Below are 24843 nucleotides of genomic sequence, written 5' to 3' on the forward strand. Positions count from 1 at the left end.
GTGAATACTGATGCTACAGTTGGAAAAATAAAAAAATAAAAAAAAAAATCATACGATAATCATCAGCTTGTTTCTGGAAAAGAAACTCTGGTCGCTGCATCCGAGAGGAACAAGCGCTGCAGTCTATATGTCACGTGCGTGTATAACAGCGCTGCAGGTGTGAACTTTAAGTCCAGTTACATCCGACTCTTCTGCATACAAGCTGAAATTGCAAAAACAAAGTGCCTAAAAATGTGTGTGAGCTTGTACATCAGAGGGTTAGAGATGAAAGGAGTTAGTGTTGTGACCGCAGGGATCAGGTGCAGGTCTTTTAACGGATTTTCTGAGACGACATTCAGGACATACAGATAGAAACAACAGATGACAACTGGGAGAAAATACATTCTGGACATTGTGGATGTTGTTGGCATCAGAGAAAAATCTTTAACCTGCAGGATTGCATTCTTTCTACCCAGAGTAAAAAAGTGAAGTTCAGGCACAGACTCAAAAACGAGGGGGTTAAATGTTGAAAAATGCATTGCTTTCATAAATACTTGGCTTGTTGAGTTTAAGAATTTAACAGTTTCAGTATTGACAGGATTTTCACCTTGTGTGCAGAATAAGTACAAAAGGCTCTTTACTCGATGTTCAGACAGAAGCTTCATATTATACACGCTACAAAACAATGATTGACATGCATTGCTTTTGTCTGGTTTCTTAAGGCGTCTAGCAAGTGTTTGAAAACATTCATACCTGACAGAGAGCAACTGTATGACTAATAGTGGAAAAACTGACTGAAAATACTATTGACATTTCCTGTTTAGTCCAATTAAAAAGACTTAATTAAAAAATGTGTGATATAATACTGCGTGTGTTTCAGGAAAAGATTATCTGAACAGTGTCACATGTGTCAGGTCCAAATTTTGAAAAGGTTATATCTCAAACCCATTCCTGATGTGAAAAATCCAACATCAATACTGCAAACTGTTTTAAAATGTACTAGTATTATGCAAAATTAGGGACAGGATGCATTCACTGTTACCTTCCTTCAGATTTTTACCAACTGGTCGCTGAAAAAAAAGAAAAAAAAAAAGAAAGAAAAAAAAAAGAAAGAAAAGAAGAACAGGTTTCAGGACAAACTCTGCTTAAGCGTGCATCAACAACATACCAAAAACTAAAAATATACACACAGTATATCTAACGTGATCCAAGTAGTCGACAAGGTTGTGTCACCCTTTGTGGCTTGAATTAAAGATTGTGGATTAAAAATGATATCAGGTGACCAAGTTATGGCTAAATGGTGATTTAAAAACAAACAAAAAAAAAACAAAACTCTAAAGCACAGAATGCATTTATATATAAAAAAAGCAACATCAGTCATCCAAAATTCAAGCTATTTGAAAAATGGAGGTAGCCTGATGAAGGTGTAACACACTGGGGAAAAGCAGCCCCTCATACAGCATCAGTAACCCCAGAGTCAGAGGCCGAGGATGGGGTAAAGGAGGAACCCTTTCTGCCTCCCTGCGGCCTCCAAATCTACAAACACACGTGTTTCCACCTCAGTGTTACAAACAACCAAAAGCCCAGTGCTGCCAAACAAATAAACACCTTCTTACATTTAAGTCACCTTTTCCACATTATTATGGTCTTATTTAAAAGTTGTGATTAGTCATTCATATACAAACTGTTACTCAAAAAGGGAAAAAAAAAAAAAAAAAAGTATCGCTAATAAATAATAAATGTAGACATAAAAACAGCCCCCTCTGGAGGTTTAGTTTATACAGTAATCATTGGTTCTCCCTCACACAAACGCACACATAACCAATCAACTTTTGTTCTCAGCAGTTTTACTATAAAAAGGGTCTAAACTCATTCAATCTCTCTCTCACACACACACACGCTCAATTCATCCCCGCAGGCGATGGACCTGTCGAGCTCTCTGTGGCTGCACTTCGCTGTTGAGCGCACGGCACAGCAGGAATATTAAAAAGAAAGAAAACAAAACAAAAAAGAGGAGCTCTATGGTCCTCCTCTCTGGGTGGGTGGGGTCACAAGCCTCCCCCCGCCCTGTGTGAGCAGCATAGAGGGCAGATCTGCAAAAACAAATGTGCGTGCACAAAAAGCACAAACTCAGAACTGGCGAGCTCCCTTCAAGTGAGAAAAATCCAACCTTAACCAAACTCGTGACCTTCCGTAACGTCAGCAAGATGGCTCTGATAAAACGCAGTAGGTTCAACGGCCAGTTTTTCCTCATGATATTCAGACTTTAAAACACCTCCCTGTTAAAACAGATAGTCTTGTATCTAATGATCGCACATCATCCAAACGCCAGAAGCAACGAAACAAAGCAAAAACTGGATCCTTTGACTGTTCCCACTGATAGCTGCCAGCCCTTCTCAGTCCAGTTTCTCCAACACCGAGGGAACGTAGACCAAGCTGAGCTCGCTGCCAAAGTCGCAAACGATGGCGGCGTTGTCCAGCACCAGCAGCTGCCGGACACCCTGACCGTCGCTACTCTGACCCAGGTACACCGTCTGCAGCAGGTCGCCGAAATTCAGGTCCCAGAAGGAGACGCAGCCCTGCCCCCCTGTCACCAGCAGAGACTCTGAGATCACACCCAGACTGGCCCCGCAACCCACCTCCTGGTGGGAAGAAAAGAGAAGCTGATAACAGACTGCTGTGTAACGCATTTTAAGGGCTCCAACTACTGTTTGTATTCTTGAGAAATTAAGCTTATCATGTAAAGGATTAGAAATCAGGACATTTTTGGAAAGCTTTTTGTGATGACTAAGGAGAGTTTCTTTAGTCTCTGTCAGATATAGAGACACAGCCGAGTACTATCACACTGAATATGGCCAGTTGGGTATGCAAACAGGAGACAGTTAAAGGGAGCTAAACAGTTGGAATTTTGGAGTTACAGGGAATTACACTGTTGAAAAAATAATAATTGCAAAACACCTGTCTGATGCCAGGTTAGGCTTTAGAGAGTTAAAGAAATAAAGACGTGAAGGAGACTGAGCACAGTACCTGCTGTATTGAGTACAGCTTGATTCCAGTGCTGCGGTCCCAGATACAGATGAGGTCATCCAGTCCTGAGCTGATGACACAAGAGGTTGTACACACCAGCGAGGTGACATCACCACAGTGACCGTAAACATGGCTGACTCGGCTCCCTGTCAGGACATCCCACAAGCAGATGGCGCCGTCCTGCCCACCGCTTGCTAGAACCATCGTCTGAGAGGAAAAAGTTTGTAATTGAGAGTCTAATTTACTGTTTCATGAAACAACTTCGTGGTTTTACTTTGGTAATTCCTCTATTTTGACCCACGGTTTTTAGAGAAAATATTCACCAATGCCTCCGTTATCACAATATGAAATGTTACGAGACGCGGGGATATTGCTGACCTGGTCTAAGTAGATGGCTGTAATCCCTCCAGAGTGACCTTGCAGGGTAAAGAGGCAGCAAGAGTCCTCCAGTCGATAAACCTAAACAGCACACGCAGATAAGGATGATCTATTAAAAGCACTATCACAAAGACTGCTTTTGGAGTTTGCTCATATTTTTTATTTTATTTTTTTTACTGCCAGTAAGATCCATTCTATTGAGTTTAATGAGAAATCAAAACAATATTTGTTGTACTTGAAATAAAAAGGACAGAGTGCAGGTCTGTTACCCGGACTGTGTGGTCTTGGCTGCCAGTGACGACTCTGCCGGCAGCTGCACGAAGCACCGTGATCGGCTTTTGGTGAGCACACTGTACGGAGCGTGTGAGCTGGCAGCTGATCACATCCTCACTGCTGTAACAGGGAGACTGAGGCATGCTGCTTCGCCCAGGGGGACCTGGAGGGAAAAATTATTTACGTGAGGAAGAGGGGGGAAAAAAAAAAAAAAAAGAAAAAAAAAAAAAAAGAAAAAACCCCCCCCCCACAAAACTAGAAAAACCCTCCACTTAGGTTTACCTCATCTCATTTTCTTTTTAAATTAAAAAACAAACAAAAAAAACAAAAAAAAAAAAAAACTCATACTGTACATTTTTCACCAATTAAAAATCTAACTCATACAACACTGATGCAGAAACATTTCAAGCCTCACCTCTGTACTGCAGCAGACCCAGAGGTTTGTTCATCTCAACAGTGAAGAAATCCAAGGACCCGTTCAGCCTAGCTGCCACAATTCTGGGAAGGAAGAGACACTCCGAATAAAGAACAGCCGCCATAGTAGCCACAAGTAGGATGACACACTTTTGAATCTCTGTCAGTGTGCCCAAGGGCAGCTGTGGCTACAATGTAGCTGCCATCACCAGTGTGTGAATGTGTGTGTGTGAATGGGTGGATGACTGAATGTAGTGTAAAGCGCTTTGGGGTCCATAGGGACTAAGTAAAGCGCTATACAAATACAGGCCATTTACAATTTACAGCATACATCTGATGTGTTACAATCTAATGTTATAGAAGCAAGTAACATCTTTTAAGAGGTTGGAAAATTACATAAAATAAAATAGTGTGCCATTAAAATGACCGAAAAATATTTTTTGCCGATTTAGAGCACGTATGTGTTTAACCTGTTGTTGAGAAAGGCCAGAGCTGTGATCCCAGAAACACCGTCTTCATTGCTGCAGCGTAGCCACCCTTCCACTGCATCCCACAGCTGTAACCAGATGCAATTGTACAGTGATTCTAAACACCAGCGGATCAAGAGTATGACTTTTTTCAGAGTGACATGTGAAATTTTTACAAACCTCCAGTTTGCCGCTGCTCCTCCCGGCAGCTATCAGATTTCCTCTGAGCTCCATGGCCCAGACAGAACTTTCCCAGTCTCCTGCCGCTTGCGCCCCAGCCATCGGGGATCTTTCTTGGATTACAGGTGTAGCTGCTTCCCCTAAGCTCGGACTCCTCTGGAGTTGAGCGCCTGATGGGGGCGAGGAGGAGGCTGAGGACGGAGAGGCGTAGGTAGATGGTGATGGGGGCTCGTGCTCCATGTAGGCACGCTCCACCAGTCCTCCAAAATCAAAGCCTGCTCTGGGTGCGGTGGACAGGTGGGAAGGGGGCTGGGAGGTGAAGTTGGTGTCAATGAGCGGGGTGAGATCGGGCTGGTCAATGAAAAGAGTGGGACGACTGGGCGTGGTGCGGCGTCTTACTGGGTAGAGCTCGTCCTCTGTCAGCCCGTCTCCATTAAACGAGATGTCTCGTTCAGGACTCAAACACTCTGATTCTTGAGCCCCGGTCATGCTGTCCCAGCCATTCCGGTGGTCCCAGCAGCCACTGCTGCTGCTCCGCCTCAGCCTGAGAAGGAGGAAAAAAAACAAAAAAAACAAAAAAAAAAAAACAACATTAGCATGACTTGAAGAGATAAACTGACTTTACGTTTGCAGATTTACTGGCAAACATTAACACACAAAAGGTCTGATAGGCAAAAATAAATTGATAATCTAAAAACCACCCATGAATACCAGATTGTCCCTGCTCACTGCATATTCCAGATCATGACTACTACTTTCAGTTGTTTCCTTTAGTGGTCAGCACAGATGATCACCAGCCTCCATCTCACCCTATCCCAGCATCCTCTGTCATAGCAACCCTCTGAGTGTCCTTTCTCACTACATCCATGAACCTCTGTAGACTTCCTCTTCTGCCTGACATCTCCAACATATTCACTTTAATACAATCAATTTTCAGCCTCAAATTTCCTAAACTGACAGATTGTTTTTAAACTAAATTTTACTTAATGGAAAAAAAACCAAACAAAAACAAACAATTCCTAACAATGTAAAAGCAAATCTGGAAACATCTCACAGATCAATATGACATTGAAATGTTTTTAAAACAAGATATTAAGAGTGTCTCACCCATGATTTGGAATGACAGTCAAGCAGTCCCCAGTCTGTGCGTCCCAAACCCGGATCTGTCCAGCCAGGCAGCAGCTAGCTAACAGCATCCCATCGCTAGCCAAACACTCGATATCCTACAGGACGGAAACATGGAGCAGGAAGCCGGTTTAAATAAGACTAAAGCGATCAGCCAAAAAAAGAAATTAATACACATTTATTAAATTCAGCATTTTTGTTTTAAATGGCCCACCCTGTACTGTAGTATAGTACTATGAGCAAGTGTGAGTGTACTCTTGGCTTAAACCTCAACACAGCACAAACACATTTCTGTATCTTTTAAAATCGCTATAAAGCATAGGAATCAGCTGTTTGTTTTACCCTTTTTTCAAATTGACATTTAATCTATATTTGCTAAGCAGATTTTATATAATTACAGTATCTGAGTCATTGCAACTGAACTCATTAACACTGGATTTATCTGCACCACAGATGAGATCTGGTCTTAAAATACATCTGAAATACAAATTAACTAACATTGTTAAAAAAAATAAAGACAAGGGAAAGAGGGAGTGTGCAAATAAATCTGACTAAATAAACAACACATGCTATTTTTTCTTTATATATGCACAGTGTTGCCTTTCTTATGAGTTTGTTTGGTGGACAAACAAAGACTGCGGCGTCTCCATCTTAGTCTCACCATACTGTGGCCCCTCAGCAGCAGTGGTGAGATCTCGCTGACAGGTGGTGAATAGCCGTAATCGTCACAGGGCAGGTCCCCTCGCCGCCGCCGCCCGTGAGGGACACCATTCTGACCGTAGTTTCGTGGGCAGAGAACGCGATACAGACAGAAGAGCAGCAGAACCAGCAGGACACCCGCAGCCAGGCCCAGAGCTGCCACCCTGGATCCAAAGACAACACAAAAGAGTCAGGAGTGCAGTGCCACCACACTACGACACATTTACCAGAAACAATCACACAGAAGCTGAACTTCTGTATATGCTCGTCAACTCCTTCACAAAATCTTTCAATGTACTGCACATTTGTTGTGTGTCATCTGTTCCATGAATTCACCCTTTTAATTGAAGCTCTAGATCTCTAACAGACTTTTTATCTCTCACAAAATACTGTGGAGATGCTGAGTTTCCTAAAATATTATCTGGACACTTTCAGTCAGATGAGTAAATAGCCCAACTAGTGTATAAAGATCAAGCAGCAAAGTGAGAAACTGTTCATAACTGACAACAGATCTCGATGTTTACCTAAAACATTGTTCTGCAGCTGCACACTCACATGTTTATATAGTTTGTGTGTTGAACAAGTACAACTGTACAAATCTAACTCACAATATGTGGAACTGACCGCTTGGAAAAGAAAAACCATGAAACAGCGCATGTGCCAGCTCTTCTGTGGAATGTGGAGCTAATGTGATGATAACCTGGCAGAGGAGTGTTGACTTTCTCTGCTTAAAAAAACAAAAAACAAAAAAAACACAACCTCACATCTGCATTGTGAAAGTAGAGCTTTAACCCTTTCCCCCATGAAGGGAACATTTTGACGGCCAGGATTTTTGGAAATGCAGCTGTATAGGGAAACAAACATCGCACAAACATCTGATGCACAGTCAGTAATCTTGTTCTACAAACAGGCCAATATGGGACAAACTCCTCAGTTCAGAAAAAGAGCTTTAAGGGTTACTACTACTACTACTACTACTACTACTTTCTGTGCTTATCTTTATTTTGCTAATGGCTACTTTTTTGGCCATTTGTTTTCCAATGAGTAAAATCCATCTAAAGTCCCTGACATCATTTAAACTCATGCAGAAACAAAAACAAGGCAGTCTGTGTACTTCTGTTAGCTTTTAAAAACACTTTAACTGCAATAACAGGAGAATTACTGGCAGCAGAAACGAGTTGGGGAACCAACATTGACACACAGTTGCTTATTTACACATCCAGCACCTCTGGGGCAACGTTGCCATTTATTTGCAGTTTTACTCATGTTCACAATATAAACAGCAAAATATTCACTTTCTTTTAGCTCCGTTTTGGACTGTAGCCACTTGTGAGGGAGATGTGTAGCTCATTGGTTTCTGGTGATGATGTAGTGGGATTTTTGAACTTGTTCAATACAAACAGATGAACAGCAGTGAGAATGAACAGGAGGAAACTTGAGTTTGCATTTCAGTCCTTGCCATGTACTTTTATTTATAAACTCATTTTAGATGTTACTCTAAAAAAAAAAAAAAATAAAAAAAAAGAAGAAACAGCACAAATGATGATGAACTCTAATCCTGTCTTCAGACCTATTACACACTACGGTTACTTCACACAAACATCCAGCGGTTTTCGAAGGTAAAATCAGAAACAGATGAGATGGAGTCAGTATTAACTGGTTCAAACTGTGTCATTAACTTTAACCACTGATTGCACAATTTTTTATTTTAGCTGTCTTTTTTCCTGTTTAAAGTTGCTTTTGATCAAGATGGTTTTAAAAGGAAATATAATTTCCCCATGTCTTTCAAAAAAGAAGAAAAACTTGTGTTAAGCGGAACACTGGAACGCTCTTCTTGTGTTAGTCTGTGAAATCGCTCGTGTATGATCACACAAAAGTAGGATGAGAGACTTTATCCAGTTCAAAACTTCTCTTAAACAAGACAAGGCTACGCTGACTCGTTTGTTACATGTAAAGATCTTTGCTCCAGATTAAAAGTACAGAGAATTCCCTTGTAACACCTTTATCAGTCTGGCCTTCCATCTATCGAAACCAGTGTTGATGTCAGTTGCCAATTCCCAACTGTGAAGGTCACGACCCCGACCAAACTGCTGATAGCAATCATATCTGCAGTCCAAAGATGACCAAAAACATCACACTTATGTCAAGGTGACAGACTGGTTTACACAACACGGTACAGTGTTGTTGCGGCAGATAGATGAGGCTGTTATAAGCCTCCAAGAGCAGTTCCGCAGACAGACTAAGACTGCAGCTGAAAAAAAGAGATTTTAGTCCAAAATTATGTTATTTCATGTCTGGAAAACTAAACCTGAATGGCTCAAATGCCCTAAATGCTATTGTACTTCACTGCTCCAACTTCAGCAAAACTGCAGAAGGAACTTAAAGGCTTCAGTGTCCAAGGTGCAATCGGTTCAATGACACAGGTACAAAGTGTGAAGGTCAAGGTCCTTTACCTGCCGTGGCCCCTATTTACACTCAGCTGTGTGACGTCAAGGTTTGTTTTTTTCTAACCATGTGCAAAAACAGTGATCGCTAAACTGAACTGAAACTAAGAAAAGCTAGGGCCTGAAAAAGATATCACTCATTCAATTAGGCTAAGAAAATTATGTTTCTTTGTAAATTTGTCTAAAACAAAAAAATTATATGAACTCATAAAAACAATCAGAGCTGGTTCATCTGTACCTTCTTTCATAAGATACTAATTAAGGCAGGTAATTTAGCATTCAGAGGATTCTGAGATTTCAGCATTTCCCCCTTATTTCGTTAAGCATGTGTCTACATATTACACATAAATAACTTCCTCATGAACTAATAATAACAGCAGGAACCCAAAACAACAAGTACCCAAACAAGCGGGGATTAACATGACCCAACAGGTGGTAAGCTGCCCTGCCTGTAGATCCTACATGCATATATTTGGTCAGATCAACGTTTTCACAGAAATCCTTTCATTTCTTGTTTGGAGAGCTGTAGGAGGCTTATGTTGCTTTGAGAAACGTCCTTTTCAATGCGAGTCTCTAGAATAGTAGGGGCAAACAACTCAAGTAGCCACACTGATGGAAAATCTGCTGGATTTAAATAATCAAAAGTTACCCTTTTAACACCTTAAGGCATGCAGGTTAATCAAAGAGTTTGTGAGGCAGTTCAAACTTAAAGCGGGTAGATGTCTGTGTCTTTCTGACTACTAACTTGTAGAGGGTGAGGTCTGTCTGCAAGTCAGCAGAAACCTTGAGAATGGGTGGTTGAGGGTGTCTCGTGTCCTGAGGGTGACGTGCGTCAATGGCCTCCTGGGGTGTCAGATGAACAGTGATTGGGATGACAGGTAAGATGCTAATGTACCTGTAAAAGGACAATAACATAGTGGACATAATGAAGCTGAAAGAAACATCGAAGCAGAATTAAAGACTTAAGAAAAAAAAGAAACAAAAAAAATTGTTCCTGGCTTTTACACCTTTAAAGTGGGAAAGTGTTTGTTGGACAACGCATAAGCACATAACTGAAGTAGGTTACTTGTTTGTAGCTGCATTTTCCATGTGGAGAATGGCTGACAGAAATTAGTTGTTCTTTTTGTCCAGCTTTTATTTGGAGTTGATATAAACTTCATAATGCAGCATTTCATTTTGCAGAAACATCCCATACACGCCAGGAATGAAGCAACACATTATGCTGCACCAGTATCATAACGAGGCAAGAAAATCTAAACTGCTTTGCTTGCTTTTATGGAAAATTTGGGATCTCCACTACAGTGTAATATACCGTTTCCCAATTAAGAAAATAACAGACTGACGAACAACAACAAAAAACTCCCCAGCAGCACTCGCCTTTTTGCTAAAGTGATGTTGTAGTAACTGAAGAGTGATGGCCAGTGCCTGAAGGACAGTCTCCTCCATCCCTCCTCATCCTCCTCCCCCCAGGTAATCTGAGGTACAGCGGGTGGGGACTGTGGAATGAGCCCTGCCCTTGGAGGGCCATGATGTCCCTGCGATTGGTTCTCAGGTAAAGGAGTTGGATCTGGTGCACGATGGATGCTCAAGGTGCTGGTAGGATCCCCACCTCGAAAAACCGGGGCCACTCCCAGGTGTGGGGGCAGACCACCTCCCCCGGTGTCGCCTAAGGGGCTTTGTTCAGACACCTGTGCAGCCAGGTAGGTGCGGATTCCAGCTGGGTCGGTATACACAAGGATACCAATCCAGATCACTGTGCCAGCCTAAAAATGAAAAAATAAAAAGGTCATGTTGATCAGTTAGCTGGAATATGTGGCCAGCTTCATTTTACATCGAGCTGATATTTACTTAATTTAGACCACTTTAACCTAATGTATGTATATACTTGTATTAAACGAATCCACCTTACAGTATAGGCATCTTTACATACATTGTTGGCTTTATGTAGGCACAGCAATAAGCTTGCAGACTGTAAAAGCTATTCTGTTAGTTTTAAAGCTGAAACAGACATTCACCCCCCCACCCAAAAAAAAAAAAAAAAAAAAAAAAAAAAAAAAAAAGATCTTGTCAGTCTTTGCCATTGTATGAAAGAATTAGAAGCTGACAGTTGAAGACAAATGGCAGCAAAGTGCACAAAAACATTTACAGTCAGTTCTGAATTTGTCTTCTCACCATGATGATGCGCTGAGCCAGGCGCGTGCGAGCCAGGAAGTACACCACACGCAGCCTCTTGGGGAGCCTCAAGTTTCTAAAGGCTGGTGTCTGCAGAGTGATTGTATGCGGAGAGGGTCGCGGTGGAGGGGGTACCTCACGTGTACGCAGGGGGCCTGGCTTGGGTGGAGGCATACCTGCTTCAGCTGGCAGGCGGCGGTTCAGGTCAGCCAGCTAAAGGGAAATAATGAGGTTCACACATTTTTTTTTTTTTAAAACATCGTTTTTTGTATTTTAAGTCAACTTCACAATACATGCTGAAAATATCAAGAGTGATTATGTGTCTCAGTGCTGGTTGTGTTTTTTTGTTGTTTTTTTTTTATTTTAAACTCAGTTCTTGCCTGGTGCACAAAGGTTTACATCACATAAAACTCTTGCTACTTAAATCTAATGTTGAGTCCAGCATATTAACTGTGTGTGTGTGTGTGTGTGTGTGTGTGTGTGTGTGTGGGGGGGGGGGGGGGGGGGATTTGAAAGTATGCATTTCTCACCTCCATGCGGCGAATGTCTATAGATAGTACAGTGGTGAAGAAAAACATCTGCAGGAAGAAGTCAGACACCAGCCCCACAACAGCAAATAAACAGAATTCCTAAAATAAACAGAAGAGACATTAACCACATAGAAGCATTTCCCACCTGGCTTGATTTAGCATTATGCTTTGCTTATTTAATAACAATAACTTTAACTACAGTTTTCTCCTGGTGCACTTCCTTCAACAGTTCCAGCATTTGTCCTCTTACCTGGATAGCTGGCACAAGAGTGAAATATCCAATGAGGATAATACACAGCTCAGTGGCCATATTCTTCATGATAGACCAGCTCTCATTACTAAGGCCTGAAAAAACAGAACAACAATCAGGGAAAAATAAAGAAATGCACAATATTTAATAAGCCATGACTAAACTACATTCTCCAAACTTACCTTGAGCTATGCGCAGTTTGACCTCGAGGTCGACAGGGGTGGAAACCACAGACTTGGTGAGCACCAAGACGTTCTCCAGCCCGATTACCACCACCAGATAAGGGAAGATCTCACTGCAGGGAGAAAAATAAAATACCCTCAACTTTGAGTACAGTTATCTTTGGTAATATACACTTTCACCACATTACCACTGTGTGGAATTCTGTTTAAATTACAAACACAAATGTACTTTAATAATGCAGCCGCCAAGGCACCGAGAAAATGTATGTGGTCCACTCCTATGTTTTGTTTGTTTTTTAGTTATAAAATCAGTCATTTAGGGTTCAATTTCTTTTTTTCTTTTTTTTTTAAATTCTTGGCCCACATAGCTGGGAATTTCCCTGAGATTAGTATGTGTGACAGATTAGTTTGACAGGATAGATAAGCTTTAGATGAGGCAAGTGTATAACTGGGTCACACACACACTCAGTAACACTGTACATAATAAAACACACACACACACCCAACACTATCTGTATCTCACCAGCTTTGTGTGTGGAGTCGATTATGACTCTGCAGATTTGCATGTTGCAGTCATAGTTTTGGTACGTTGGCCTTGATGTGTGTTTATGCAAGCACATGGCCTGGGCATTCACAGCCCATGGAGGACTTGCATGGATCTTAGTGGCTGGTTAACAGTACCACTGTCACGCCATGAGGTCTGCTTCCTAATAAACAGCTCACGATTGGACAGCCATTAAACGTCAGTATCTGAATACATCTGCCCCATATTTCAGTCCATCCCACTTCCACACAGTGTTCTTCCTTTTTCATACACACTAACATGCTGTTTGCCCACATGAAGTGATCATTAATAGAACTCCATGTACGATCAATACAGAAGAAGAGGAAAGTCAAAAGTCAGGTACGTGCACGTGAGTTGGTAAAAATAAGGATACAACTGACAGCCAGCTAGAGGTGTTAACATTAACAGGATATATTTGAATGTCAGTAAGAGCAGGAGAACAATGAAATTACTGCAGACATAATTTCAGTAGTGATTCACAAGTTAAACTCATCCTTCAACCTCTTAAAAATATTAGCTAGTAAGTGTTTTCAGGCTGCCGCAAAGAGTTGACTCGGTTCATTTGGACATAGTGTTTTCAGAGAGTTTCCTGAAAACGCTACATCCAGACGTACAGAATGAATTTTTTAGGACTTCCTTACCTGGATGATTGAGCGTGCATGAAGACAGCTTTTAGGCTGGTTTAAACAGCATTCATAATAAAGAAAATGTACTGTAAAAACAGTTCATGCACTTAAAAGTGTAAGGAGCATTCAAGTGCTAATCACTACAGTCTGAAGTTAAAGCTACTGTGGAAGGTAAGTGCAATAGCACTGGAAGCTACTTCAGTTAACTAACATACAATGATGCCATATGCATTAGTTTCTACATGCAAACACGAGAAGAAAACAAAACAAAACAATGTTTTACTTTAAAAAAAAAATGGCACTGACTGTAATGAAACTGATTCCTTGCTTTGGTGTAATCAAGGGAAACAATGAGTATAAGTCATGAAAGTACAAGTACCAAGTTGCTCTCAGTGATGCAAACATACATTTTTGCTGCGTCTTGATTAAACTGTTTTCTTGGCTGCCTGATTTTTGAAACAGTCTCTGCATTCCTTGGCTTAAGTTTTAGGCTGAAATCTAATAAGCATCTGCTGCCAAAATGGCATGTGCGTTACTGTTCCTGGCAGATGAACAAGAGCAGAGACCAGACCCCTTTAGTAATCTTCAGACACTCAAGTATGTAGAAAATGGTTTTTACCCTCCATTAAGTGTGGGTGTCAGTCCAAACAGTGTACACAGACCCACAGACATGAGCAGAGAGCTGAGCACTGTGACCACAGCAGCCAGAGCAAGGCCCCACTTAGATTTCACCATGTCGATCTTACCTGCAAGGAAGAAAAAGATGATATGTTGAGGACTGTACAACTATTCAAATCCTCAGCCAGACCTTGTCTTAAATCAAATGATGGTGATCATGTAGAGAAGGCGTTTAAGCATTTCCAAAATTACATTTCTAGATGGCAGGTGATGACACTGAACACTAGGCTTGCTGATAAAATATGCAGGGGTTATGAAATGAAACTGTACAGGCTATCCATTTCTCAAACTTGCAGGTTTTCTTTGAAATGACAATTCTGAAAATGACTACACTGTAAAATAAAACAGCAGCTGCATATTGTTGTAACAGATGTTTGTTCAATTACAGTTTTCCAAGGCAGCCTCAAGTGTACACTCTGATTTTCCAGACTGGAAGGAGAGGTCTTTCTCAGAAGGGAACAGATAGCAAAACAATGGTGAGACAAATAACTGAACTTTCTGACCCCGATGTATCAAAAATAAGAATGAAACTTAAACAGACTCAACATAAGAAAGAAAGCTCCGTTTTATTATCGGAGCAAAGAAACATCGTGGACCCTTCTGACCTCTCAGCTTTCCTCGAACCTCAGGAGAACAGAAATAAAGACTGTGTGCTTCATCTTTCTCACACATTCTTTCCACTGTCTAATGCTGCACAGACCCCGTTTCATATCACACGTCCCAAATAAAATTCCCTTCTTTTTACTGTTTAATGTGAATTTCATGAAGAATTTTTCCTTAAACTGTACTTTGCGCAGCACCACTTCACTGTCTGAGACACTAGCAGCCCAGTCTGCTCTGACGTGTAATCAAAGTTTCTTCACTTTTCAGTTGGCATAAAAGTCAGGCAATGTTGGTTACTATGCTAAAAAAAACAAAAAAAAAAACCCCTATGAAAAATGCTAAAAATCTGAATCATAGAAAAGCGACATGCTAAATATTTCTCTGGTGGTCAAAATTACAGCACAGCCATTTATTCAACATCTCTGAATGGTTACATTTTCAGAGGATATCAGCATTTTACTAGCAAAGTGAAAAATTGTGTTTGCATTGATTGTAATGGGTTTTGTGTGTGTGTGTGATTTCTTGCTTGTTTCACTGTTTAACAACAAATATTGTGTTACTGAGAATTCAAAACAGCATGAACGTGCCAAGAGCAGGAAAGATGTGCTAACAACAAACATCAAGGTATTTCTCTGAAGCTTTGGAGATACTGACATCAAAATAAAACCTTACACTTGTGTTTACCTCATGTTTTCTGTGATCACAAGGTGTTCCGGTATTATTATAGAATATTATGGCTCTCTTTTGGGTTCATTAAGAAACATTACCGTAATTGTCGGGCTATAAGCCGCTACTTTTTGCACAAGCTTAGAAAAGCCGCACCTGACTAAAAGCCGCAGGGTTCAATGGATTGTCCGTGATTTTTGTCATATCGTAAGACGATTTGTTTTGTTTGTTCCGCTGTTGTACGGCACTACGTTGCCTGGCGGAAGGATCGGGGTTCAAGAGTGGTATGTTAGTCACATGTCCGTCCGCCAGGCAACGTAGTGCCGTACGAAGTAGCGCGAAAAACAAACTTCAAAGTAGCGCTACGCATTCAGCGGGAGGCGTGGATGATGAGCGGCGATAAACTTGCGAAAAGCAAGTTATGCCCAACTCCACCGGTGGAATCTGACAGCGTGGAAAAGTGTGAAAACATCCACGATCACCAACGGATTTTGAAGGGCTGGACTGATGATGGAGAGGAGGACACCGCCACGGCCCTTCTGAGGGTGTTCGACTCTGACACTGACAACGAAGGAGAGAAGCTGAGAGTGGATGACGAAGCCATCCTGAGCCTGTTTGTATCCGACACTGGAGGAGAGGACTTTGGTGGTTTTAGTGCGCAGGAAGAAGAGAAAGATGGTGGTGAATGACTGACTTTTCTTCTTGTTAAAGCCGTGTCACTGCACCTGAGCCTAAAAGGTAGTCCGAATCTATTTTTCTGGTGTGCTGTAGGTTACTGTTATGTACTACATGTGCAAATATGTACCCATAACTTGTTTTTCAAAATATTAATAAAAGGGGTGTGTCTCCAAACAGCCATCTCTTTCCTGACAATTCCTTTGTGCACATTCTCTTACATATGATAAGTCAACATTGAAACACCTGCGGCTTTTGGTCAGGTGCGGCTAATGTATGTACAAAACAGGATTTTCCCCTGATTTTAGCTTGTGTGGCTAATATTCAGGTGCGCTTTGTAGTCCGGGAAATACGGTAGTCTCATTGAATAATTATCTAAATTATTATACTGCAATTACAAGTGCATATCAGGAGCCAAATGTGAGTAATTTAACCACCTTGCAGGTGAAAATTCATTTGAGTACTTGGACGGTGTGTGTGTCTGTGTGCACGAGTGTGTGTGTTTGTTCCCTGAGCTAATGTTTGTGCTGGCAAGCTGCCGATGGTTTGGTGGCTGCATTCTTACAGCGGTGTGCAATGTTCCCATGTGAGGATTATCCCTGCAGCAGACAGGGACAACCTTGGCACCCAAACACTTGTGCACACAAAAGGGCACAGCACGTTTTGCCCTCATTCTCTGGCACTTTTCTGTTTTAACTATGGTGAGGTGTGCAAACAAGTGGTAGTGGTGGGGGGAGTCGAGATGTTTGAACATGCACCGAGTACAAAGCAGATTTAAAGGGAGTTGGACTAACGTGTAGAGAAGTAGATGTAGGCAAAAAGAATGATGTATGTGGTGACGAGCGGGATGAGTTCAGCAATGCCGATCTCCTCCTTGAAGTGGACGTGAACCATGTGGTCATCTCTGAGGGTGCAGTTGGCGGATGGGTGAAGCTGCTTCAGGCGGGCCCGTAGGCTGCCTAGGAACCTGGACACACAAATAACAATTAATCATCGTCACATGGAGTAACAAACTTCATCACTCCATTTTAAATTTTGAGAAACAGACACTTTGCCTTGAGGGACAGATGCCATTAATCCAAGGAGAAGACAGTTCTGACTATTTATGCCGTTCTATTGAAAAAGTGAAATACAATAAAATGCAAAACCTAAGTCACAGACTCCTACTCTGTTCAGGCTCCAGAGTTAGTTTGTAGATCTCAGTTTCAGTTAGTTTCCAGAGTTGGTTTGTTCTTTTAGTTTAGTTTTTAATGCATAGAAACATAGTTTGACCGTGGGCAAGCCCAGAACAGACAGACGATACAACAGAAAACACTTTCCAAAAGACACTTGACTCAAAGTCATGGAAACATCCCAGTCTCACGCTCCTCAAGCTTCTTCTCTGAAAATTTTAGTAAACTACAAAAGATTGAAATTTTTCCAATTTAGTTCCATTAGTAAAATATATATTTCTTAAGTGTAGTTTGTAATTATTATTTTTTATTTCTGTTTACCGATTTTAACTCTATTAGTTTAAAGTTTAAGGAAGTGTGTATTTTGTGTCTTAAGCTTTTTCTAAAGCAGCATTACCGTCCAAGAGTCACAGAGTTAGAGATGACAAAAATATGAAACGAGAAAAAAAACAAAAAACTAAATTTTCCAGTGACATCCCTTAAAACTAAATTTAAATAGAACTGGCTTTTAGTTTACTGTTCTATTGCCTTTGTAACTCACCTTGCATCATAACTGGATAGAACTACAGTGATTGTGTAGGTCACCACCCTCTTCCTGTTGTAGTGACTGACCCCCGAGTACTTCACAGGAACCCCGAACAGCAAGTCTAAAACACACACAGTAAACATCTTCATGTAAATAGACTCTTCATATTCTAGTAACAGACCATCTTTTTACAGATCACTTTAGGTTGACCACTGTTTATTTATTAGTCACCAGCCAAACATTCTCAAAGCCCTTAGGTCTGTGTCAGAACAGATACAGTTACCACTTCTTTATGAAAATGAAAAGAAAAGAGAAGTTTTAGAGCAGTTTTAGGCTTAGAAAGCTTTGTGGGAATCTGCTGTTGTCACCAAGTTCTTTTGATCTTAGTCACAACACAAGGAAACATCTTAGTGATCAGGAGCACACGTGAAAGCAGGGGGAAAAAAAAAAAACCCCAAAACAAACAAAAAAAACAAAAAAAACAACAAAACCCTAAGTGACAACATCCTGGTTTCAATAATGAAGTTAAACGACAACTTGAAGCTCACTCGAAAAGCAAATCAATCCATCAGCTCTGGTCTCAGACATGAGGGTGAAGTTATAAAGGAGTAAATAAGTTCAGGAACCAAAATGGCAACTGCTATAAAACTAAAAACTAAGCCATTAGAATGCAAGCCTGGAACACAATCACTAAACTCAGATCCATCCATACGTTCACAAAATGACCTCAAAATGCATTCATCCTCACTGACTTCCATCTCTCATAGTTATATATTTTACACTGGGTACCTGGTGGAGTTTGGGGCTCCCCTGCCCTGCAAGAGCAGCTGAAATATAATCCCCAATGTAACCAGGCTGACAAGCCTCGAGTCAGCTCAGTGTGAACAAGCATATCAGTCTAACTTTATCTGACAGCCAAGCTGTCCCTGACTATATCTTTAATATCTCTTGAAGTGGCAGATGTGGCAAAATGCTGAAGGGGAAACTTGGTTCACTATGTCAGTGGGTAGCATTTTAAAAGAATTCAATAAGTTCCCAAGGAATGAAACTGCTTGTTCTCTGTCAATACGAAAGCCTCTTAGTTGGCTGATACAACTAATCCCCTGCTCACTACTACCGACAATTACTCATGCTGAATGATGGCAGACTACTTTCAACAAGGCAGTCAGAGTATAACACATTCTTTTCCCCTGCACTTTAACAGACTATACAACAGGCACGAGGTACTCAATATGGTGACCACCAATGGCAGTTTCTGACAGACTATTTAAAAATGCCTGTAGTTCAGAATGAATTAGTCATCTCATGGATCATTGCATGGCAAAAAGCAATAACACAGGCCAGACTGGAGCTTTCAGATTTTGTCAAAATAAAAAAAATGCTCCCACACCTACTGACAGGCGTGAGAACATTTCGGACACAATGACAATGTCCTATTGTATTACGATTTGTTAATTACTTAATACATCGATTTTCACAAGGACCAGTTAAGGAAGCACTGAAGCTCTAATCTTGGGCACGCTTCAGGATGACACCACATGCTCTGTGGACGGTGACAGAGACTTTGTCTGAACACATTCACTTAACCACTCCTTGGCAGGGTACGCAGTGATCACACAAGTCACACAGTTGGTTACAGTAACAATTATTAGAATGTGAGTAGAACCTCAAAAAGAAAAATGTCCAAGGGCTTTTTCTGAGTAGAATATGGTAGCAGACCAAACTGAGTTATATTTATGTACTCGCTTGTTGATCAAAGGTCTGTCAAGGGAATGGTTTGTTAGCAATACTGTACACAGAACCTACTGCACACACACGAGGGGAGGCCACTACTGAATCAGAGCTTTCCAAATTACTACCTCGCAATGTCGCTGAGGTGTGCAAGCCTTTCGGTTCATGTTTCTGGATGGTCTTGAGGGGGTCGGGGTCCGAGTCAAACAGCTCCCGTTGGTTCTGCCAGTAGTTGCCAGGAGAAACAAGAAGGCAGCCATGCTCTGGCAGCACCGACTGCATCTGCCGTAACCCTGGAAACAGATCTGTCACCTGGAGACACAAAGACTCCAGACTGCGAATGCCGGAGCTGACAAGACAAGAACGAGACAGCGGTAAAGACAAGAGAAGAGGAGGTGTGACAGAAGACGAGGAAATCAATGCAGTACAGCTCACGGATACCAAATGCTCCTGGAATAAATGAGATTTAAATAAACTAATAAAGTATTGAACAGCAATAAATCGTTAATGTAAAAGTAGTTAAACAAGTATTTAATTGAAACCAGAAGCACAAAAGCAAAGCAAACTGTTCTGGGAACTATCATTGATACAGTAGATTAGTCAAACAGAACAAACCATAAACTTTGTAGTTTACAACAGATCAATAACTCAAGGTCATTGATGTTTATCCCCCCCCTTGGACTAAATTCAAAGAAGCTTTTGGTTCACAGCTTTCCTTCCACAGCCCTCTGCTCTAGTCCTTCCTTATACTTCACTGCTACACTTCATAATGTAGTAATTTTTTTTTTTTTTTTTTTTTTCCCCAATTGTGTTACTGCAAATTTACCACCGTCACATATCAGTGCACCCAAGCTTACCTGTCGGAGTGAACATGGTTGCGGATCTCTTCCAGCAGATTGAAGACTCGACCAAGAGGCGACCGAAAGACATCCACCGGCACCAGGCTGTTGTCCCATGGAGACACTGCTGCCTTCACCAACACCTGCTGGATGTAGGCGACCGGAGGACCCCGGTACTAGGGCAAACATGTAGGCAACTTATTAAGAAACAGATTGTGATTAAGTACAATGAACCAGCTACTACTGCTGACTGATTTTAATATTAGTATTTAATATTAACTAAAAAGGTATTCTTTGTTTCTTATTCCCCTTGTTACAGCAAATTAAAACTAGTGTTGACAAATCGTGTGAGCCACTGTTTTACTATTTATGAGCCTCCAGCTTTGCCCAGCCATCATTTTTGAATATTCAAGCCTAAGATTAAAATGTATTTCAGGTTTGAATGCCAAAGCTTAAACACATCCTAAGGAAATAAAACAAAAGTGATAGTCAGAAACAGTACAGAAATACAGAATCTTATAGATTTCATGTTTTTTCTCCTACCCAGTCAGGGCGCTCTCCAAAGTCACCCTGAGGCTCATGGAAAGGAACGCTGTAGTCTCGAAGCCCTGTGGTGAACTCCACAGGACCCGTCCCAGGCAGGGGGAGCCTCAATAACGGATAGCTAGCAGGAAGAGAATGTGGGGGGGGTTCACATGTCAAACAATAGGAACAAAGGAATTTAGTTCAACTTATATTTATGCATCTACATCCTTTTGTTCATTCATTAATAAATGGAAAAGACATTCTCACTGTAACGCAAACCCACATGCATGCTTTCAAAGAAAGCAGCAGACAGCTATACGCTACGGACCAATGAAGCCACCACGATAACGGTGAGCGCTTCCCTGTGATGCATGTTGCAACACTTCTGAGTAGATGAAACCAGCACCTCTGGCTTTTCCTGCCAGATTAAGTTTCATGCGCAACCCAGAGAGACCCGCTCCCTAGTTCTCCTGGAAATGGGCAGGTCTTCAAGAAAACAAACTTCATCTGAGAACCAAACCACTCCATTCTTTCCTTCCTTCTCTGCATGTGTCTATATGTAGAGGAAGCACGTTCAGTTTGAAATGATAGTGTTGAGCAACCCTGAAAAATACCTGAAAGACTGAGCTGGTGGTGGCAACAGAGGTGGATGGAATAAAGCTTTTAAAAGACTCTCTGAAGTGTTTTGGATGTATGCCCACTGTCTTGGTGCTTACTTAAAATGGAAAAAAAGTCATCACAAAATTATCAAAGGAAGTCAATTCCTTCTTTAAAAAAAACAAACAAAAAAACCCCCACAAACTACATTTTTATTTTTTTCTTATGCCTAAATTATGTCAAATTCAGCCAAAAGTAATCAAATGTGCCTTCATCAGCTTTATAATAGGGATTTTAGCAGAGCACCTCAAGCTTCCCACTCAGGCTACAACTAACAACTAATTTTATTCTCAATTAACGCAATGCTGACTTTCTGAATTCGTTGATTTTGTCAAAAACAAGAAAAACACTGATACACCTCTATTTGTTAGCATAACCTTAATCTAAGGTCGTGTTGTAGTTGATAAATAGTCCAAAAGTCAAAATAGTTTTAATGTCAAAGAAATGCATCAAATTCTCACATGAGAGAATGTAAAAGAAATTAAATATTTATATTAAAAATAAATCATGATTTAATTATCAAAAGCAGCTGCTGACAAATTGTTCACTTTTAATTAAACTAAGCTGTAGCTGTGCTGCCCACATGGCTGTCGTCAAGGCCGCTGAGGATAAAACAAAGTAAGAATTCATCTAATAAAAATGGGCTCTCTCCTAATGAGGTCAAGCCTGGAGAAAATTAAGTGCTCCCCAAACATCACCATCACACTTTTTTTCTTTTTTCTATAAAAAAAAAAAAAAAAAAAATGACACAATACAGCCTTCAGCAGTTGAGCTGTACCCCAGTTTAGCAGTATAAATAAAGTTACGTTTTAATTTTTGATGATGTACATCTTTAGCTGGAAAAGGAAAAGTGGTCTGACAGAGGTTCAGAAATCTCAGCAGCTGATGAAGGATCAATTGGGTCACTGGTACCTTTGTATCCAGACAGCTTATATGAACATATTGTACTCTAATACAAATATCAATTCTTGTCTTTTCGATGGAAACCTCTGCCTGCTTTTCGCTGTGCCTCACCTCCCTCTCCCTCATGCCTCCTCCACTCTCCTAGGTCACTGTACCTCCACAAAGGCCTCTTTTGTGCCGAGCCAGCCCCCCTCCTGACAAGCAGATGGAGGGACAGGCATCCCATTCTCACAGGGCCACTTTCTCACAGCCCTCTGCTCTAGCCCTGCCTTAACATCCCCGTTGTCCAGCTCTTTTCTTTCATTTTACCCCGGGTGGTAGTCAGTCGCCCATTTGGTCAGCACCCCTGCTGTAAGTTGCAGCAAGGACAGCACGCTGCAGGTGCATGTGTGCGTTTCTGATTGTTTTACAATGCCTTTACTTACAAAGCCTGTCAAACTCTGACCCATGTCCTCTCTTTTGAGGAGTGATTTAGCAAGAGGAGATATGTGCGTGAGTTCAGTGAATGTTTGTGTCATCATGTCAGCAGGAGGCTGTTGTGTGTGTACAGATGGCCAGTTAAACTGAGCTGAACTGGCCAACTGAGTTTTCCCCTCTGAAGTCACTTTCTCCATCTGTCTGTTTCTGTAAAGTGGATGACAAGATTTCCTCTCATCTTTTAACAGAATTGGTACTAAAAAGGAGGTCATCATGTCCACAGGTTCTTGCAAAACAGTCTGCTGTACTGTTTAGTAGATTTTGACTGGACTAGGGCTGCCACAAACGATTATTTTGATAGTCGACTAGTCACCGATTATTTTTGCGATAAGTCAACGAATCAGATCGCGCATCCATTGGACGTAAAATGTACAGCTTATTGCACCAGCATGCATCTGCTCTTATATAACTATCATTAGCTTACAGCTTTAAGTGTTTAAGGTATGTGCTAACTAAAAATAAAGATGCAGATTGCAGTGTTTCGGTGAAGTTTAATAAACTCCTTGCTATCTAAAATATAACAGGACACCGGAGTATATTCTCGAGCATCTCACACTTCTGATAATCAGTTGTCTGCTTGACGTTTATTAAGCTGTGTAAAAACTATAACTTTAATCTCAGCCAAACTGATTTACTGAGGAACAAATAAAATACTAAAAAAAAAAAAAAAATCACCACATTTTAAGTTACCTAAGTGACTTTTATATCATGTTTAACCTGAGTAGCGAAAGACGGCGGTGGGTTTGAAAATGATTTGCCGGGAGTCCGGTGTTCTCACCAGCTCTAGTGAGCCTTGCCCCGTTCAGTCCGTTATTACGCTCTTAAAATCCTACTACTTATTCCTGCATCTTTCGGGATCTTACAAAGCTTCAAACGATGCGTCAACTATTAAATTAGTCGTCGACGTAATCGTGACTAGTCGACTAATCGTGGCAGCCCTGGACAATGTTTCAAAAGCAGTTTTCTGAACCCTGCATAGGTGGTCAACTAGCTGGTCACAGTACAACTGTTCAACAAAACCACACTCTCTGGGAAGGTAAAAAGTGAATCTGAGGAGGGGGAAGGTGTATCTTAATAAGGAATAAGAGGGAGCATAATCAGACAGTTTCACCATTAACGTACTTGGTTGTATACAAGAACAAGAACACGAGTAGATGCTCCACAATGAACTCATCAGTATAATACGTAGGTGTAAATGCCAGCTTGTCAGTTTTTCAAAGTTAAAAAGAAATCCATATTACTGAAACTGTTCCCTGTATGCTCAAATTACTTATATTACACTCAATACCTACCAGCAGGTGAGGATGCTGGCCGAGGTGAAGAGGATGATGGGTACTGGATAGGAGGCACACAGCAGCCCGTGGCGGTAGAAGGCCGCTGAAATCTTCTCTCTCAGCTGCTCGCGCAGCGTCATCTTGGTGGGCTTGGTCAACTCCCGGCCATTGGGAAGAACTGGGCGGCCGAGGACAGTTCGCCGCGGGGCATCCAGGGACCTACGAGTGCAAGCGAGTCAATAGATTCACCGAATGAATATTTAATTTCACACATTTTAAAGCCAAAACTCGTGGGATGATTTTGACTATAAAATTATTCATTTTAAAACTTTTAATCCAGAGGGGAATCTGGTATAATAATTAAGTCATTTAATGATTTTCTAGGGGGAAAAAATGTCTTATATACTCCTATGAGATCTGAGAGTTCAGAGAAAGGGGAAGGGACAAGGGGAAGACTTTATATTTAAGACTAAACTTGTTATGGAGATTCATCAGACATAGTGAAACTGAGTGAAATCCTGTTTTATAACTGATAAATAATTATTTGCATACATAAGACATATTTCCTTTTCAGACATAACATTTGACATCCAAAATTACAATACTTTTTTTTTTTACTTCAATATTTTAGTCTAAGAAAAGCATAAATTCCTTCCAGAGAAAATAGATTGTACTTTTAAATATTGAGATTGCTGACACTGCATCCAATCAGTCTAAATAATGCAATCTTATAAAGATGTATTACAAAAGCAACAGTTTTCATATTTTTAAATAACTGGCACAGTTGTCACTGTTTAGACGTAAGC

The 24843-nt window shown here is 41.0% G+C and overlaps 1 protein-coding gene across 4 annotated transcripts in view; it reads right to left on the minus strand.

Moving 5' to 3' along the window:
- Window positions 1-40: 40 nt before the first annotated feature.
- The window catches only part of scap (SREBF chaperone), a 30230-nt gene continuing 5427 nt past the window's right edge, over window positions 41-24843 (minus strand). For 3 of the 4 annotated variants that reach the window (XM_080897425.1, XM_080897426.1, XM_080897424.1), the window contains 22 exons: window positions 24056-24256; window positions 20745-20865; window positions 20220-20377; window positions 19491-19711; window positions 17647-17752; window positions 16728-16900; window positions 13931-14057; window positions 12121-12233; window positions 11939-12033; window positions 11689-11787; window positions 11159-11371; window positions 10364-10749; window positions 9732-9881; window positions 6505-6706; window positions 5826-5941; window positions 4719-5262; window positions 4542-4627; window positions 4073-4155; window positions 3654-3820; window positions 3385-3465; window positions 3007-3213; window positions 41-2621 (listed from right to left, as the gene is read on the minus strand). In XM_080897425.1, the coding sequence (XP_080753551.1) occupies window positions 2376-2621; window positions 3007-3213; window positions 3385-3465; window positions 3654-3820; window positions 4073-4155; window positions 4542-4627; window positions 4719-5262; window positions 5826-5941; window positions 6505-6706; window positions 9732-9881; window positions 10364-10749; window positions 11159-11371; window positions 11689-11787; window positions 11939-12033; window positions 12121-12233; window positions 13931-14057; window positions 16728-16900; window positions 17647-17752; window positions 19491-19711; window positions 20220-20377; window positions 20745-20865; window positions 24056-24177 (3816 nt within the window). In that variant the 5' untranslated portion in view covers window positions 24178-24256 and the 3' untranslated portion in view covers window positions 41-2375. The remainder of the gene's footprint in view (window positions 2622-3006; window positions 3214-3384; window positions 3466-3653; window positions 3821-4072; window positions 4156-4541; window positions 4628-4718; window positions 5263-5825; window positions 5942-6504; window positions 6707-9731; window positions 9882-10363; window positions 10750-11158; window positions 11372-11688; window positions 11788-11938; window positions 12034-12120; window positions 12234-13930; window positions 14058-16727; window positions 16901-17646; window positions 17753-19490; window positions 19712-20219; window positions 20378-20744; window positions 20866-24055; window positions 24257-24843) is intronic. The other variant, XM_080897427.1, reaches the window with a different exon arrangement.

This window comes from Rhamphochromis sp. 'chilingali' (genome assembly GCF_963969265.1).
Source record: "Rhamphochromis sp. 'chilingali' genome assembly, chromosome: 11".
NCBI classification, from domain to species: Eukaryota; Metazoa; Chordata; class Actinopteri; order Cichliformes; family Cichlidae; genus Rhamphochromis; species Rhamphochromis sp. 'chilingali'.